General features: G+C 29.8%; 1 protein-coding gene across 1 annotated transcript in view; it reads right to left on the bottom strand.

Moving 5' to 3' along the window:
* Positions 1–18,875, bottom strand: part of LOC135963295 (mucin-2) — a 50,506-nt gene extending 31,631 nt beyond the window's left edge. The window contains exon 1 of the mRNA XM_065515086.1: positions 18,085–18,875. Coding sequence (XP_065371158.1) covers positions 18,085–18,129 — 45 coding nt within the window. The 5' untranslated portion in view covers positions 18,130–18,875. The remainder of the gene's footprint in view (positions 1–18,084) is intronic.
* Positions 18,876–19,398: the final 523 nt, after the last annotated feature.

Below are 19,398 nucleotides of genomic sequence, written 5' to 3'. Positions count from 1 at the left end.
GTCTGCCTCACTTCCGCCAAGTTGACAAGCATGAAGAATGACCATTAACTTGTTTCTTTTACTAAATTTAATGATTTATTTCTATAACTTTTTTCTTTGTTTTTTCTTAATCTAATTATTTTGTGAAAGGTTAATTCCCCCCATGTACCTTAATTTGTTAATTAAATGATAAATGATTTTATGTTTCTTCATGCTTATTTTTTTCTCATAGAACAGTAGTCGTTTAGACAATTCCTCCGGCTGAGATTGTGAAACAAAAATCTAAATTTATTTGTCAAATCATTCATTATTTAATTGTCATTTATGTCTAGCCAACGGTGGTAACCAGAAAATAATGGGCCACACCAAAAATTCTGTTTTTTACTTTAATGATTAAGAGGCTGTTTTGTTAAAACAACAGGTATAGGATTCCAGAAATGTATTTAATAATAAAATATGAATGCTAATAACCTGTGCTGTTAGGAATTGAACAGGAATTAGTAAGAAACAATGGTTTTAATGAAAGAAATAAGTTTTTGCTTTTTATGATTAATAAAAGTTATGTTAGTGAATGCTTAAAGAATGTCAACTCAAAATTGTTTTTAATACAAAAGAAACTTTAATAATTGATAATTTTGTTAATTGATTGATCATTAAATAAAATTAGATTATTTTTAAAAATAACATTAGTAAAACGGACATAAATATATCAACTAATCAGTTGAGAATATTTAGAAATATATCTATGTATATATATAAAAATTAAATGGTCCATGTATGTAATGTCATCACGTGAGAACGGCTGGAGCGATTTGGCTGATTTATTTTTATTTGATTCGAAATTTTCAGGAGATGGTTTGTAAAGAAAAAAAAATTTAAAAATTCCGGGTAAAACTCGGAAATTCTTTTTTTTTGTGAGTCCAGTCAACTGTAATAAAAAAAGCTCCCTAAAGTATGCAGCACAAATTTAGATATTTTATTTGCAAATAAATATGAACAGGCTAGTGTGCGTGGGTTGGAGAAACTTGCAGAACTAACATTAGTAAATAGCTACCGGACGAAGCCGGGGCGATCAACTAGTATTAATATAAAATACACAACAAATATTAAGTAGTTTAGGCATAATTGTGCCACAATTTTGATTTGTATATATTAACAAAAAGTGGGCATGATTAGGGGCGTATAATCCACAAAAAATCGTTCATAATCAATAGTTTCTACTGAACGATGTGTGTGCCAAATTTGATATGAACCGCCTAAATATTTTTTAAAAAAAAACAGCTGTTTTAAAAAAAGCTTATTTTGTAAAAAGGGCGTGAAATCAAATATGGCTTATCATTCCTTCAGGAGGATGCCTTATATGAACACCATGTAAATTTAAATCTGGTCAGCAGTTTTGCCATGGAAGTGTAAAAAACAAATTTACCGTCAGCAGTCAAAGTGCTGACAGTTTAGGGTTAATAAAAGTAAGTTTTAAATTGACAAATTATTTCATAGAGCGGGTTTTAATAATTTTTAATACCCTACGGTATAATTGAATTAAAGTCGATTTAACAGAAAATTGCTGTTAATGGAAATGTATGAGTGGTCTTGCATATTTATAAATAGGAACTAAAACCGCCTTAAAATAGAAAAAACAATGTTGGGCATTTTATGTCCAACATTTTCTATTATAATGAAACTTTGCATGGCTTTAGAAAAGGTATAATAGAAATTAGGATCTGAGTATCGGGGGTCACATGGCCCCTAAGTATGGTAATAATTAAAGCGATGCTAGATTTCAGATTTAAATCTGATTGGACTGATTTTACTATAGAAGCCACTTTTTGAGGATTTTTCAGACTCCACAAGAAATAGCTGTTTTAAAAAAATCTGTTCAGCGGAAGTGTAAAAAACTAATTTACAGCCATTTGTCAGCAGTTTGACAGTTTGGGTTAATAAAAATAAGGAACTTCACGAGAAACACTATTTCAAAAAGAATAAAAGTGTGGAGACCAAAGTTTTAAATTGACAAATATGGCGTTCAAAGAATAAAAAACTTGACACTGTTTGATGCAGATTCTGGGCTTGAGGCATCATTGTCCATACTTCTAAATCGGGCGGGTCAAACTGTGATTATTACTTTTACTCCATATAGGGACATTATAACAGAGTTCTTTCTGATAAAATTGGATGATGTGATTTCAACAACTTTCATATATAAGGGGGATTTCATGTCAAGTGAACCAATTTTTGAAACCGATGTTTTCCGATCGGAATGAAATTTGCATTTTGAAAAATAAGTCATTTTGAAAAATAAGTCAACAAAATTTTTGATTTCGGAAAATAAATTTAAAAAATTTTTAATTTTTTTTTTCGAAAAATTGAAGAAAAAAATGTCAAATTTTGACCCCTATCTATCTCAGAGAGTTCTACACCGATCTTGTTGAAAAATTGTGTCTGAATTACTGTTCAATAGAACTAATTTCATTCCGATCGGAAGATATCGATTTTAAAAGTTGGTTCACTTGACATGAAATCCCCCATATATAAAATACACAACAATCGGTGCCCGTATTATTATTGGTGGTGGGTATATAAGGACCGGCACACTCTTATTTGATATTATTGGAATATGATCTGAAAAAGATACATCGTAATACAATATCTAAACTACACAAATATGTTTCAGGTTTGCATGTCACCATGTCACCATGTCATTCATATTGATTTTATCAAAAGCTTCATAAATTATCTCATTCAATTTTTACTTTTGCCGTAATTTAATTGATTTTTAAACGTTAATAATTCGGTTAATATTGGAATTCACATTACTAAAACAAAGAAACATGAAACATGAAACCCTACCAAATCGTATTTTTTTCCAAATAATCAAACATTTCGTAATTAAACGTGTAGACATAAAATGTGCATCTGTTTTTCTTTATCTCCCTCTCCTACACATGCATCTTGTCTTGGCCACAATAACTGCCAACTAAAGTATCTAAGGTTTGTGTTTCCAATGAAAGTTAAAGTCTTAAAACAAAAACTTAACCATAACTAAACATTTAAGGCATAAACAACAGTATTGCATAAAATACGAGTAAAAAGGAAAAACACAAGCACAAAAATTACCCCCTTTTGATCGGTTTTCATTATTTAAATGAAAATGCAAGCGGTTTTTGTTTAAAGAAAATAAATAAGAAAAAATAAAATGCAAAATTATTGCAAACATGAAATAAAAGCTTTTTTCAGCAACAATAGGGAACAAAATTGTTTATATATTTAATTTTTTTAAATTTTTATTTCATACATTTATCACAACTTGTAAACACGTAAGTAAACAACAATGAATGAGTGAGTGAATGAATGAATAAATGTGGAGATAGAGCACATGCTCGTGCGGTTTAACTATGTGGGAGCAGTTCCATGAAAGGTGCATTTACTTGTACTTAAATACGTTGAAGCAAAACCATGTGCATTCACTAACACTCATTCGCAGTCGTTAGTGTCATGTGTCAGTGTGTTAATGCGGCGGTTGGGCTGCAATTTGTGTGTTTGTAGGTAAATGGTGCAGGAAAATGTTTGGGTTTGAAAACAAAACAAATTAAATTTATTTATTTTGAAAACAAAAACAATTAATTTGTGTGCATTTCCATAGAAATGCTCTCAAAGCATTTATTTTATTGTTAGGATTTTGTTATTAATTGTGAAAAAAGTAAACAAAGTTGCTGCTGTCATAAATTATGACATTAAACTGCTTATTTATTTTGCATATATGGGGGATTTCATGTCAAGTGAACCAACTTTTCGATGTCTTCCGATCGGAATGAAATTTGCACCAATGTTAGTCCTATTGGATATTAATTCAGACACAAGATCGGTCAAGAACGCTCTGTGTTAGAGGGGGTCAAAATTTGACATTTTGGCCAAACATGTGTTTTTTCTCATCCATGTAACTTATTACCTATTGTTCCTAGCAAAATATATCCCAAATAGTTTAGATAGCTATTTCTTCAATCTTTTGAAAAAAAATTTTAAAAAATTAAATCAAAAACTTGTTTGAATTTTTTTTCAAAATGTTCCTTTTTTTCTCAAAAGAAAGCTTATATATTTTCCTTCAAGACCTATTTGGTCATTTAGTGGGATGCGAGTTGGATATCTATAAAAATAAATATTTTTTAACTCAAAACATAAAATCTTTTTGCAAAATCAAAAACTTTGTTTACTTTTTTTAAAAAATGTTTCAAAAGAAATGTATTTTCTTTGAAAACCTGTTTGGTCGCTTTCTTTTGCTCAAAAGAAAGCTTAGTTCCATTCAATTGAGATATTTTTGATCGCTTTGTGGGATGCGAGAGGGATATATATCAAAATAAATGTTTTGTAACTCAAGACATACAATTTTTGTAAAAAAAGTCGAACAAATCTAAAAAAATATCAAAAAAATTTTATTTTTTTTCGAAAGATTGAAGAAATAGCTACCTAAACTATTTGGGACACATTTTGGTAAGAACAATAGGTAATAAGTTACATGGATGAGAAAAAACACCCGCTCATCCAAAATGTCAAATTTTGATCCCCTCTATCTCAGAGAGTTCTCCACCGATCTTATTGAAAAATTGTGCCTGAATTCGCAAGACATCGATTTCAACAGTTGATTCCCTTGACATGAAATCCCCCATATATGTATGTAGCTTATCACAGATTCTAACAGATATGCAAGAAATGACAGATATCAAAAAAGTAATATCGAACCTTATTGTTATTTTGACATAACCACAACCATTTTTATATTTCTTTTGTTGGTTTTCTATTTTCATATTATTGAATTCTGCTGAAAATTGTAAGAAATATTATAAAATCTGAGTATATTTGATCGGACCAGTAATTCAGAATTTCTAATTAGTTAAATTTATATGCAAAACACACTGACATTGACAAACGACATAATCGAACTATTATATGCCATGGGAATATAAATATGTACATATTTATTTAATTATCCACACAACTAAGTATTAAGTAATAAAATCTAAATTTACTCTATTTAAAATAGGTGGCGCTCTATTATCTATTTACAATCTAATTTGACTATTAAGAAACAAAATTGTATTAGGTTGTTTGTAATAAAATATAATAAATTTTAAATGATTTACATATAAATTTATTTATATGGACCATAAACATGGACAAACACTTGTAATTATTTTAAATAAATTAGTTATGATTAAGAAACAGAAACAAATTGCCGTTTAACTAAATACTTTTTTGCATTAGAAATTGGAAATTTTAATAGAATATGTATATGTATGGATGCCAGAAGTGTCATTAAAGCCACAAAAAAGGTATGATATTGATTGTAAAGTCATAGCAACGACAGTAATTACTTACCTACTATGAACTAACAAATTTACATGAGTTTAAATTAAGAAATAAATCAATTATTTCATATGTACAATATATTATAATACATACTTTTCAATTATAAAAATGACCCCGGGTATAGTTGAAAAGACAATTAAAAATTATAATAAAATAAATAACTATAGATCGCTTAATGGCCAAAAATTACACAACAGAGTTCCCAGCAGATGGAATCATTAAATTTTACTAACACTTAAATAGTTTTTCTGAAAAAACGATGGATATATTAATTCTAATATCTTGGGATTAACACTAGTTTAACGTCAAAATCTTTAGAGACTTCATCATGAGAGTTGCCTTTTAAAATCATCAAAATGTTGATCGTACTTTATAGTAGCATCCAAACTTAATGTCCATTTCCCAATAAATGACTGTGAAGTGCGATAACTGTGTTTGTGAAGTTACAAAATATTTTGGCTAACAAAATCTCCTATTAATCGATATTACAATGAAAAAAAAATATGAATGTTTTTAATACACACAGAAAACAGATTGGTTGGAAAACAGTTACAATTATTAAATTTTAATAATAATAACTAAAATTTTATTTCAATTATCAACAATTTAGAAATGCAACTAATAATCTGTATTGTTAATATATAAAACATAATTGGGATGGAATAATAAATTCTACAATAGAAAATTTAGTTTCATAAACCAATTCATGTATTTTTGAAATTTATTTGAAAATGTTGAAAGTGACTACCGAATTAAATTTTGTATATAAAGACTCAGTACTAAATATTGGTTGTTGAAATAATTAATTTTGTATAACAATTGAACAATTCATTTATAATTATAGTTTTTCTATTAATTCGGGGTTCTCAACCGAAAATTGGGTATTGAAATGTTTGACATTTTCTAGATAAATAAAAAATATTAAATAATATTCGTAAAATTTTAAATAAATTTACTACAAAAAGAAACAAATATTATATCAGTCTATAATTGAAACTGAGGGTTCCAAAAGTTCGCTGAAAATAGAGTCTTTTGCTCAATTATATTTCCCAAATTAAGTTCAGTTGCTGATAGTTATTAAATTGTATATGGAAATGACCTTCAAAGCCGTTTTTTGTATAAAAATAAGTACAAATCTACATACATATTTCCATTAAGGAGATGCTAGGTTCTGAAATGCAATTGTCTATCTTGTTGACAAGCGTCACGACGGTAAGAAAATCGTTACTTAAAGATATTTGCAATAATACTTTTTTTACTGTTAAAAATTCTGTGCAGATGAACTGCAGTCATCTTTTCCAATTCTGGACCTCTGAGGTACTTCGCTAGCAGAGTTAAATTATACAATGATATATTGAAATTGAGAAGAATATAAGAAAGTGGTCTGTTTTCAAAAAACAAAAGAAATTTTTCGCAAAGGTCTGTCGTGTCTTCTGGGCTATAATATGTATTGAAACTGCTGCAAATGGTTCCTCCAACAATCGCCAGAAGAAGGATAACATCCAGTTATTAACATATGTACATATACCACAATACACTAATTATGTTTCGAAACTATTTATTGTATTTTTACTATTTCCTTTGAAATAAATTACATACATATGTATGTATGTAGAAATAACAAAAAATGTCAAATTATTTTAAATGTATGAATTCACAATAGTTACTGACTAAATGCTATCGAATTGTTTTGGAATTTAGTTACGATTACCATATAAATTCAGTAATTTCAACCGAATTATACGATAGTACATGCAACCGACAAAATTCGATTGGCGACAAATTCGGTTGTGAGTACGAATCTGTTTTCTCTGTGTACGATTAATGAAGTTTTGATACTTTAAACAAATATCTAAACTTTATTGAAGCAAAATATGTTGAAATGATTATTTTCAATTGCTGATAGAGTAATTAAGAAAAATATAATCCAAGTGATTAATTAATAGTTTAAGAGTGAACAAAGATTTTTTGTGCGTAAATACCAAACTATATTACAATACATTTACATGTTCCGTTTGTGCCGACCACTTACCTATATCAATATATACATATAAAAATGAATTGGTGCATGTATGTAATGGCAACACGTGAGAACGGCTGGACTTTTTTTTTTGTATTCGATTCGAAATTTTCAGGAAATGGTTTGTAATGAAAAAAGTAAAAAAATCGGAAATTTTAATTTTTATTATATTGCCTCCTTTTCACTTCTCGTTTTTCTTAATAATAGCAATTTTTTGAAGAAACTTAAAGAACTAACATTAGTAAATAGGTACCGAGAGAAGCCGGCGGTCAGCTAGTTAACTATAACAATTTGTTTAGTGAAAATATGTCACTTTTCAAACAATTATTAAATTTACAAATGTTTAATGCATTTTGTTAATTAAACGATTTAATTGTTATTTCTTACTGCAATTTTAGTCGTTCTACTGCAATCGGTTTATTAAAGAAACCATCAAGATTTTGAAATTGAAAATAATTAAACCGATTAACAACTAATTGCAAATAAATACATACATATGTAAGTACCAAACTAAATTATGTTTCAGTTGAACATAAATAACGATGAAATATACACTAAAGTTAGTAATAGCATGTAATTTAAATATTGTCCCAGTAAAAATTTTGTGAATTTTTGTAATGACAACTAGTTATTTCATGCATTCTTTTGTAAGAAGTGGTGGTTACCCAGCACATTATTTTATTTACTAGAATAAGTACTTATTTTTATACAGGCTGGTAATGAACTTTTGCATTTAGCACAGCTATCTAGTGTGTTTGACTGGAAAACGGGAGGTTAGTGGTTCGCCACCTGTCAAAGCCATTAATGTTCATATCATATTCATTTATATGTTGATGTTAAAACTATTGTTAACTTCCAATGAAATAACTCGTACATGGAGCAGTGAGTTAGCAGCTTGACTATCAAACACAAGCAACTAATGTGACTGTTCGATTCCCACACAAGGCAATATTTTTTGTGTTTTTTTTTAGCTACATATTCTTGTTGTGAATTTACTACTTATTTCTCAACTGATTGTAAGTACATTTGTAAGCTTGACCCCTGAATTTTTTAAAAATCTCGAACAACGGTAAGTAGTGTTTCAGTCAAATAATAAGTAGTTATCGCTTTGCTCCAATTATACTTGCTGGCTTACTAGGTAAGTAAAGTTTTTGCTGGGGTTAACTTATGAAAATTTAGATTTTAAAACCAAACGACAAAATGCATGGGTTGAAATTTTTCAACAGTAGGTTCTAAGTTAGAACTTCTAACATCTCCCCCTAAATAGATCTTTTTAAAAATGTTTATTTTTAAACTCAATTTTAATTCAATCAACTTACAAATAAAATGTATATCATAAATATGTAATATGTAATAAAATCTTTACTTATTAACAAAACTCAATGAAATTTTCAACGTTTTTTTAAATTTTTCATTCTAAATAAGAATTGTGGAATAAAGGGTATTCCGCAATTCCTAAAATCCCAAAAATTGTCGAAAATCCCAAAAATGGTATTTTTTAAAATTTTGCTCACAGGGTTCAAATTTCCCGAAGGGCTGGGAAAATACTTTGGGATAAATACGGAACACACCAGGGTTTCCAAAGCTGCTTTCTGTTTTCTGATCCCAGCTTTGGAATTTTAGAATATGTGGGTCAAAATTTAAATTTTGATAAAAAAAATGGGTCAAATTTCGTAGGTCGTAGAATGGGTCATGTTTTTTATACCCAAAAGTTCTCCGTAAAGTTGCCTTATAGAAAAACATGAAACTGTTATATGGTCTTGAAGAAAGTTTTTTTTTTAATAAAAAAAGAATTAACTCACCTTTTCGCCCAACAGCAAAAATCTACTATTTTTTTAATTTTTATACCCTACACCACCATAGTGGGGAGGGTATTATGCAGATGTTTGTAACGCCCAAAAATATTAGTCTAACACCCACCTTAAAGTATACCGATCGACTTAGAATCACTTTATGAATCGATTAAGCGATGTCCGTCCGTCTGGTCGGCTGGCTGGCTGGCTGTCCATGTACACCTTGTGCGCAGAATACAGGTCGCAATTTTGAAGATATTTCGATGAAATTTGATACATATTATTTTTTCGGCTCAAGGACCAAGCCTATTGAAACTGGCTGAAATCGGTCCATTATTTCACGTAGCCCCCATACAAATGTCCTCCCGAAATTGGACTTTATCGGTCATAAATGTTTAATTTATATATGTATCTCCACAAATTCCGCTCCAAATAAGTTTTATATACACAAAATTCATGTCACCAAATTTTGTTACGATCGGTCCATAATTAGTCATAGCTCCCATATAGACCCGCTTCCGAAAATCACTTTAACGTGCATAAATCGCTTAAAAATGTTGGTATACACACAGAATTCAACATAGTTAACTTTAATATAGACATAAATCACACGACCTAATTTCATGGTGATCGGTCCATAATTGGTCATAGCCCCCATATAAGGCCCACTTCCAAAAATCACTCAAAAATATAAATTATTGAAATTTTAAAAGAAAAATTGTTTTTGCTCTTTTACTTAGTGTAGGGTATTATATGGTCGGGCTTGACCGACCATACTTTCTTACTTGTTAAATTGAAAATCGTTTATTTTTGGAACCATAATTGATATTACTCTGAAATCTTCTGTATATTATTGGTAATTTAGTTGTCTAACTAAATTCGGTCCGAAAGTATGGGCTATATTTTAAAAAAACCGGATCAAGGTATGGCAAAATTTTAAAATTTAAATTATAAGAGAAAAATAGCACAAGCAGGCATGTTTTTTCAAGACCTAGATTGGTCCTGCCATCAAAGGAAAACGCTATGATATCAGAGGCATTGAATTGTTGTGGACGTAAAAAAAGTTCTGCACTTCTTTTTTTCACGAGCGACTTTGGCTGTATAACAACGAATTCCCCCACTTTGTCCATAAACTCAATGTCTTTAAAAACTGCCGTTGCCAGGGTTTAATTCCCGGTTCGGCCAATATTTTTTTTTAATAAATTTTTAAGTGCTATTTGATTTAATTTCTTTTTTTATAAAATCTTTAGGTTTTTTACCAATTTCACTATAATTTTTTTTAAAAAAATCTTCAAAACCATTATTTATGTACAGAATTTTCTTAAAATGAGCACTGACATGAAAAGCTGAGAATATTTCCTTCCAGTGATACACATCAACAATTCACCAATAGCATTGAAAATATATGAATATTTCCAAAAAATTAGCATTATTTTCAGTGGTCATGAGCACCAAATTTTCTCGTAAAAAACCGGAAGCTCGATTTTGATTTTAGAACCATGGTTTCTTCGTGAAAAGTTCTTAGAATTTTCCGTAGATTACGAATTTGCTATACGCTTAGTAGGCAAACAAATTTACCTTGTCTGCTTGTCTGCACATACACCCAGGTATGGCCGCTGCCCTAAGATTAATAGTCCAATAGTTGCTTATTTATAGTTATTAAAAAATTAAAAAAAATACCATTCCTGACTACTAAAAAGCTATGTTTTCTACATATAAAATTGTATTGTTTAAGTAAACCGACAAACCGGTTTTTTAAAAACACTATTTGTATGACTGAGATCACTGTCCTACTAATTGGGATTCCGAGGGTTATGAAAACAACAAATTTCCTTTACTATGATCAGTGAGTGACCAAGCGAAATGGGTTATATAATGAACCATGGTAGCTTGATATAATAAAACCTTTCCTTTTAAATATCAAATAATATATTTATTAACACCCACTGTCTATCGTATATAGTTACAATTTTAATAAATTGAACCAATTTATTTAAAAATTTCAAACAGCAATTACTTTAATTAATTGAATGAATATGAAATTAAATTACAAATCTATTTAGCAAATGAATTAATGGAGGTTGCACCAGTATTTTTAAATTTTCATCATATAGAATGGCAACTCTAATTCGATTTAAACTATGTAATTTAATAATAATAAAACAAGGCAACAAGTTGTTTGTAAAAACTTTTTAATTGAAACACAAAAACGTTATAATTTGATTTGAATTTATTTCTGAACAAAAGAATACGAAAAAAACTGAATATTTGTAACAATTACACTGAAACAGAAAAACAAAAAAACAAAAAACTGAACTAAAATCATGTTAAGAATGTTGTACACATTGGGTGAACAAATTGAACAGTGTGCATGATGTGGCTGGCTGTGGCTTCATTTCATTGGTCATGTTGCCATAAATACGAACAACAATGAATTTGTTTGTTAAATTCACTTGCACAATTTATAATAACGAAGTAAGTATTTGGAGTAGCGAGTGTAAGAAATCAAGTAATTTGCAAATTATTTTAAAACCGCAACAAGTACTGAAACAAATTAAACAGCATGAAAAATATCGGTATTCACCGAATGTAGGGACTACTACCTGCCAAAGAATTAAATAATTTTTAATATAATATTTAATCAAAATATATATGTACATTCAGCTGATCAGTTAAATTGTTTTGTGTTAGTAGTAGAACAGTTTAACAAAATCCTTTAGATTTTCAGCATATGCCCTGATCAATAGTGGCTGCATATCCTGTACACGATCTCTTCAAATGGAAAATTTTACTTGCCGTTGTATTTATTATTTACTACTATATATTTAAGTATTTATTGAAGTCAAACTGTTTTTTCTTGTTTACAATCGCGTGCAATTATTTAATTTGTTTGTTGGTTATTACAAGTTCTGTTGTTGCCGCTGCTGCTGCCTTAATCGAAGGCTCTCAAATGAAATATGACGATTTCATTTGTGCTTCAACCAATTAAATTATCAAATCCACTTGTAATTGCATACAATTGTACTCGAACTCGTATTGCAACGAATTGTGAAGTGAATTATTTAACTAAATAACGTATTCAATTCAATCTACTTACAAGACTACAGTTAACAATGGAAATATGTGTTACGTACTACTTAGACATAGCTAATCGTTTAATTAGTATGAAATAAACTAGTCGACTAAATGTAATAACTAGCTGAAATTAAAAGAATGTATGTTTGTCATTATAAAGCTGGATGCGCTTTTTAACAATTCATCACCTGGTATTAACTACAAGAAGGGAGGAATTTAATTTATGTAAAATACGAAAGACTTGCAAACAAACTTGCATAGTATTTTAACAGAAGTTGTAAGAATTTAAATTGCATACCAATTCGTGATTAAATTAGAAAAAAATATTTTAAGACTAGACTTGTCAGCCGTCCAAAAAAAACCTAACTATTTCATTAATTTCCACAAAAAATATAAAAAAAATCAAAAATTAGAAATACCAATAGACAAGGATGCTTTATTTTCTGAAGTATATTATTTTAAAAACTGGAAGATATTCGAAATTAACTATTTACTTAACTATTTATGGGAGGTGCCACACCCACTAATCCAATCCCGACCGATTTCAGCCAAACTATGTAAAATGATAAGAGAGCTATTCGGACAAAGTTTGAGGAATCTCGCAATTATAGTTCTGAAGATATTTATTTTCCTTTGTGTGGTAGGTGACTTACCCCCTGTTCCGGATCTTTCCATTTTAGGTAAAACTTCATGTCGTGATATAATTGATTCATATAAAGTTTGAAGAATTTCACAATTATAGTACTCCAGATATTTGAAAATAACTATTTAAATTCAAAAAATCCAATTTCGCCCATTTTTAGCCAAACTTCGTATAGTGATAAGAATTTGATTTAAATATATTACAATTATAGTACTCCAGTTATTCGAAATTAACTATTTACTTTGTATGAGAGGTGCCACGCCCTTTAACACAATAACATTTTCACCCAAACTATGTAGAATAGTATGGGTGATATTAGTGCAAAATTTTAAGACTGCCACAATTATAGATATTCGAAAATAACTATTTACAGGGTGTGCCACACCCCCTATTCCGATCAGTCCCATTTTTATTTAGACTTCATACTAGGGTTGCCAAATGTCCCGATTTTCGCGGGATTGTTCCGCTATTTGATATGAAATCCCGCGTCCCGCTCGGGATTCGTAATTCGCGCTTTTTTTGATTTTCCACATCTAATAACTCCTAACATCAAAGCTAGTTTTAAAGAACAGTTAATTTTGAATGAAATGTTTATTAAATGGAAAAAAATCATTTATGTTGAAAATTTATAAAAAAAATCAACAAAACATTTAAGTGGAACTGATATGTATGTATGTATTTCCCGTGTGTAAATATTTATTCAGAAAAGTGTTCATTATGTCCATCTTCTGGACGTTTGCAGGCAGTAGAATTCATCCAAAAGCAGAGGAATTGGGTACCATACGAATTGAAGCTGATAAACCTTGAAAGACGATTTTTATGTCTGAAACGCTATCAAAGAAAATCATTTTTGCACCGAATCATACTTGCGATGAAAAATGGATCCATTGCGATAACCCGAAGCGTAAGGGATCATATGTGAAGCCCGGATAACCATCCGAATAGAAACCAAAGCCAAATATCAATGGCGCTAAGGTAATGCTCTGTATTTGGTGGAAACAAAAAGGTCCTTTCTATTATGAGCTGCTGAAATCTGGCCAGACCATCACAGGCATCCTGTACCCAACGCAACTTATTTTTTTTGAAGCGAGCATTGGCCAAAAACACCCAGTATATGCAGCCCGAAATGAAACCGTAATATTCCATCATAGCAATGCTAGGCCACATGTAGCAATACCTGTTAAAAGCTACTTAAAATAAGGTGGTTGGGAAGTTTTGCCTCACCCGCTTTATAGTCCGGACCTTGCCCCGACCGACTACTATTTGTTTCGATCGAAGCAGAACGCTCTCACTGGAATACGCTTCACTTTGGAAAAGAGTATCTGATATTGGCTTGATCGTTCTTGGCCTCAAAAGATGAGTAGTTCTTTTGGTTCGGAATTCATATGTTGCCAGAAAGATGAGAAAATGTCAAGGCTAATAATGGCCAATACTTCAAATAAATTTATATTGTACAAATGTTTCAAAATAAAAGCTAAAAATTCCGCATTTTTTAGTCATACACCCAATATTTTCCAATGTATTTTTTTTATTTATTTATTTGGTATTAAAAGTATATAAATATAAGTTTAATATATAATAACAGCACTGGCTGATAAGGCCATCGGCTAAATTTTTTTTTTTAAATTTCCTAATCTAGTTAAAGTAGCAAACAAACGAACAAATTACGAAATTTTCTTTAATTTAACTCTATACATTTATTGCATAAATTTACAATTTGGGAAAAATACAGTGTTAAGATAGTTGAGGTATAATTTCTTATCTTTTGTCCCGCGTAAGTTTCGAAAATTCCGCCATTTTTCACCTATTTTTAAAATTGTCGCGCTTTTTGCAAAAATAAAACTGGCAAGCCTACTTCATGCACAGATAAGAAATTGGCTCGTATAAAGTTCGAAGAATTCACAGTGATAGTTCTCCAGATTTTACACAATTAAAATTAATGTGTTATTGTTGATTTTAATAAATAAAATTGGAAAATAACACTATGCCACAAATAGTAGGGTCAGTGATCGGCGGGGTTCTGCCCAATGGGATATCTTAGATCGGTAAAAAAAAAGTTATACGTGTCCCGGCGTTTCGCTAGGTCAGGTCTAGGAATCGAGATATATCGATTTGAAATTAGTATATATCGTATAGGAAAAATTGTAATTCTTTTGCCTTTTTCATGCATTTTGACCATCTAAATGTCCGAATATTGCAAAGTTATGTTCAGTAAAGTTGTTAAGCTCAACGCTGGCTACAACATAGTCAATAAAGAAAAGTGGCATTTTTTCAATTAAAACCATTTAAAACTATACTCGTAGAAGAAATATAGTTGTACATGTTTACCATAACCATTTCAAAATTTTACAAGTTTTTTTAAGAATATTATGGTTACTGTAATTATATATGTATATGATTGCGGTAATCATAATATGTTCAAGTTACCACTCATATAATTGTAGCAATCATATATTTGATTGTAGTAATTAAGTATATGTTTGTGGCAATATAGTCTATATTAATGACAAAAAACTATACAAAAAAAAAATTTGTTCAATTTTTTAATTTACAAGTAAATTTGTTCGAATTTTTTCGAAAAGGTTTGTTTAATAACTCTTGCAAATACATTTAAACCGATTTTAACAAGTAATGTCTCAATTATTTTTTAAATTGTATTTAAAACTCTGTGTAAAAGAAGATAGGTTTTCATAGAAAAATATTAAAATAACTATTGTTGAATTTGAAAAATTACAAAAAAAAAAATAATGCAAAACTTTTTATAAAAACTTACAAAATTTTGGAATATACATTTTATGAAAGCTTAATTCTTTGTCTATCGATAATTGTTTAAAATTTTGAAATCGGTATAAAAATGTGTGAGTTAGAGGTACTAAAGTACTACGACCTACCCTAAAACTGTTTTTTGAAAATAACTCAAAATTTTTGAAAACGGTTTTAGTATGTCCTCACCTAGCCCTACAACCCCCATTAGGTTGCTTTTCAAGTTCTGACAAAAAGTTTTATTTTGTAGCAGATACGCATATTAGTCGGTTGGTAGAGAAATATATATGTGACTCACTTCGTATGGAGAAATACAATTGTTCAATTCACAACTGACGTTGTACAGTCGTATGAGTTGTAAGTCGTCTGAATGTACAATGGTTGCACAAATGTTGTTGATAATTTCTATATAAATGTTTTGTACAACATCTACAACATTTTTACTTATGTTTTTCGAATGTTGTATGAAAATTTAAGTGTTACCAAAAGTTCAGTTTTATACATAAACAAAAAAATTGAAATATTTTAGTGTAAAATAACAGCCAAACGGTAACACTGAAATCAGTAAATTTATTTAATTTATTAAAAACGATAATTTGTTTTAAATATTTGCCAATTGTTTGCATTTTTTACACAATGCACACATTAGTTCGCTTTCATTATTAATTTTACATATTAATAGATTTTAGAATGTTTTTTTTATCATCTTCGTTTGGAATTGTCAAGGCTTGGCAGGGTAAGCTAACGACTTGGCGAATTTGTGTTCACAACCACAATAGTTGTAACATACAACGTACAACATACAACTAGGTTGTGAATTGGACAAATAATACTTAATAGATGTCTATAATAGTAACAATCATGCCCGAATTACTTCGTACGTGGTGCTTAATAGGTTGCAAGTTCGGCTTACATAAAATGTATTTGTGCTGATTTTGTTTTGGATATCTACATATTTATGAGAGCTTAACTATTTTCAGACAGGGAAATCGTATGGGAGTTAGGAGAAATAATGGACCAATTCTAACCAAATTCAATAGGCTTGGGGCAATAGAAAAGCTCGTACCAAATTTTGTCGAATTATCTTTGAAATGGCGACATGTAGTTAATCGACTCGCGAGCAGATTGGTATACTTTAAGGTGGGTGTTGGGACAATATTTTTGCACGTTACAAACAATATACCCTTTGCAATATACGTTGCTCATCATACTCATATTTTTTATGAACCTCTTCTATAGGTGTGATGTCTTAATAGTTGGGACGCTTACAACTGATCACAATGGCGGCGGTCACTGCTACTTTGACAATCATGCTAGGAGACTTGTACTACCTCACAATGATTTCTATAGTGAATAAGAGAATGAAATCAACTTTCCTTAACTATCTGTGTAAATTTTCTAGGACTATCGTTGGTGTGTATTGATGCCTTTATTAGGAATTGCAACTGGTTATCGGGACCGAACATATAAATTACTCTTCTCGGGTGACCTCAAATCCGTTAAATTACTGCGCATTCATAAATTTTCTCTTTGACCTCTTCTGAAACATTAAACTTGACTGTTTTATACTACATCTCTACCTCTCTCTGTACGGTTGAATGGCCACCAGTTAATCTAACTAACTTAAATACATACTTATAAAAAAAAACCAACCCAGCCAAGCATATGCAAAATAGGGTAATTTTCATGGTAGTATACCACAGGAAATTACGTTTTCAATGTATTATTTCCTTACAAATTATTATAACTCTTACATGTTAATCAATTTTACTTTCTGAAAGAGTTTTTTATTAGACAAAGAAAGATACTGTAAACGATTTAAAATTGTTATTATTTTTTATTTAATTCTTATAGGTCTGTGAAGGTTCATTAATATTTATTAATAACTAAATTATTGACAAGCTTCGTAGGGATTTCAGAATCTCATCACAAAAACTTTCACTGAAATAAATATTAGAAGATGCAAATTTATAACAAATGTTAGAGTTAAAGAAAGAAATATAAAATGTTTAGAAATTTAAATTTTATTTTAATGATGATGCATCTAAATACAATATATATTCTTGTATCTTTGATATTTAACTAAAAAATCGAAGAATAATATCTAAAGCAAAAAAACATTGACCAATCTTTGGCACACATTTAAAACAAACTTATAAAAAAATCAAAAATAAAATTTCAAATTAAATACTCGTATATCATCTTTAACACTTTAAATTAAATTTTCGTTCTTTTTAATTTAAATCAATTTTAATTATGGGTTTTCATTAATTTAAAATTGAATTTTCGTTTTATTTTTGTTATTATTCTTCAACGTCTATGGCTGGCTGTTCAATGAAACACGTCTTGTTATGTTTCATCAAACTTCCACGTCTACGAAATGAAGATGCCTGGCTGACAGACGGACGGACGGACAGACAGACTCTTTATTGAAGTGATCGCGTACTTACCAAAAGTAAAAATATCAATTTTATAAATCCGCAAAAGTGTGCCATGCCTTTAACCTGTGTGCTGAGATGTGATGCGATGCGATATATTGTGTGATGTGATGAGCTGCTTTGCGGAATTGGGTTGTTTCACTATCAAGATGATGATTCCGCTGTTCTGCCGCTGATGATGAAGCCGCTGTCTGTATGTTCTTGACTTTAGTTGGCCTGATCTAAACAGTTTTGTTATGTGGCTGGCTGTTTATTGATGATGATGATGATGTTGTTGGTTGTTGGATGATGAGCCAACAAGAGCGTATCGAATTTGAACACAACAACTCTGTTGGTAATTTTTTCAGTCTAAATATCTCAGTTAAAGTTTGGTTTTTTGCTTTTAATATTCCAATTGTTTTGTTTTTTTTCTGTCTTTAATTCGATTTTTGATTTTTTTTTGTTTTGGAATTTTTCAGGTTTATTTAATACTTTAGTTTATTAAACAAATGTTAATAAAGTTTAATAGTTTGTGATTCATTCATTGATCGTTGGATCGTCTTTAATTCGCTGTGAATCATAATAATGGTGTTGTTGCTCCCATTGTTTTTGTTGTTGTTGTTGCTACCGTTTTTGTTGCTATTGTGGCCGTAAAGTTTTGCTTAAACCTTTGAAACATTATAAATATGAATTGTAGTTTTTTTTGTATCTTATTTTATTAATAGTATAGTATTATTGTCGTTATCGTTATTATTGTTGTTGTTGCTACTAAATATGTATATTTTATCTTTAGCGTATCTATTACTACTCGTGTGAGGGTGGTGTTACACACTTTTGGTATTTTTCAGTTTTTTTTTCGATTATTTTTTTTTTGTTAAAATATCTCTTTGTTGCTGAGCAATTGTTAATGTTGTTTGTTGCAGTAGTTGCTGTTGATGCTGGTACTGATGCCGCTGTTGCTGGTTGATTATTGTATGCCAAATGCTGACAATACCTTTGGCTTGATCGTTAGTTCGTTAATTCGTTCGTACGTTATTTTAACCTGTAAAGTGTTGTATAAGAAAAAAAAGAGAAAAACAAAAGGAAACAAGTTAAATTTTTTGGCAATTTTTGTTTGGTTTTTGTTATTATTGCAATTATTTTCAAATATATAAAATATACAGTGGATTCCTTTCACATAAGAGAGATGCTTAGGATTACTTAAAAAATAGAACGTAATTCTTATAAATATAATCTAAACTATAAATTAACTATAAAGAGATTCAGAACCTTCTTTAGATTTCAGACCAAAAAATCTATCATCATTCTTGCTGAGAGAATCATCGACATCCACATACGAGTGTATTT

This window comes from Calliphora vicina, chromosome 1, assembly GCF_958450345.1.
Source record: "Calliphora vicina chromosome 1, idCalVici1.1, whole genome shotgun sequence".
NCBI classification, from domain to species: Eukaryota; Metazoa; Arthropoda; class Insecta; order Diptera; family Calliphoridae; genus Calliphora; species Calliphora vicina.
The sequence above is the reverse complement of the archived record's forward strand: the minus strand, read 5'-3'. Positions and strand labels throughout refer to the sequence as shown.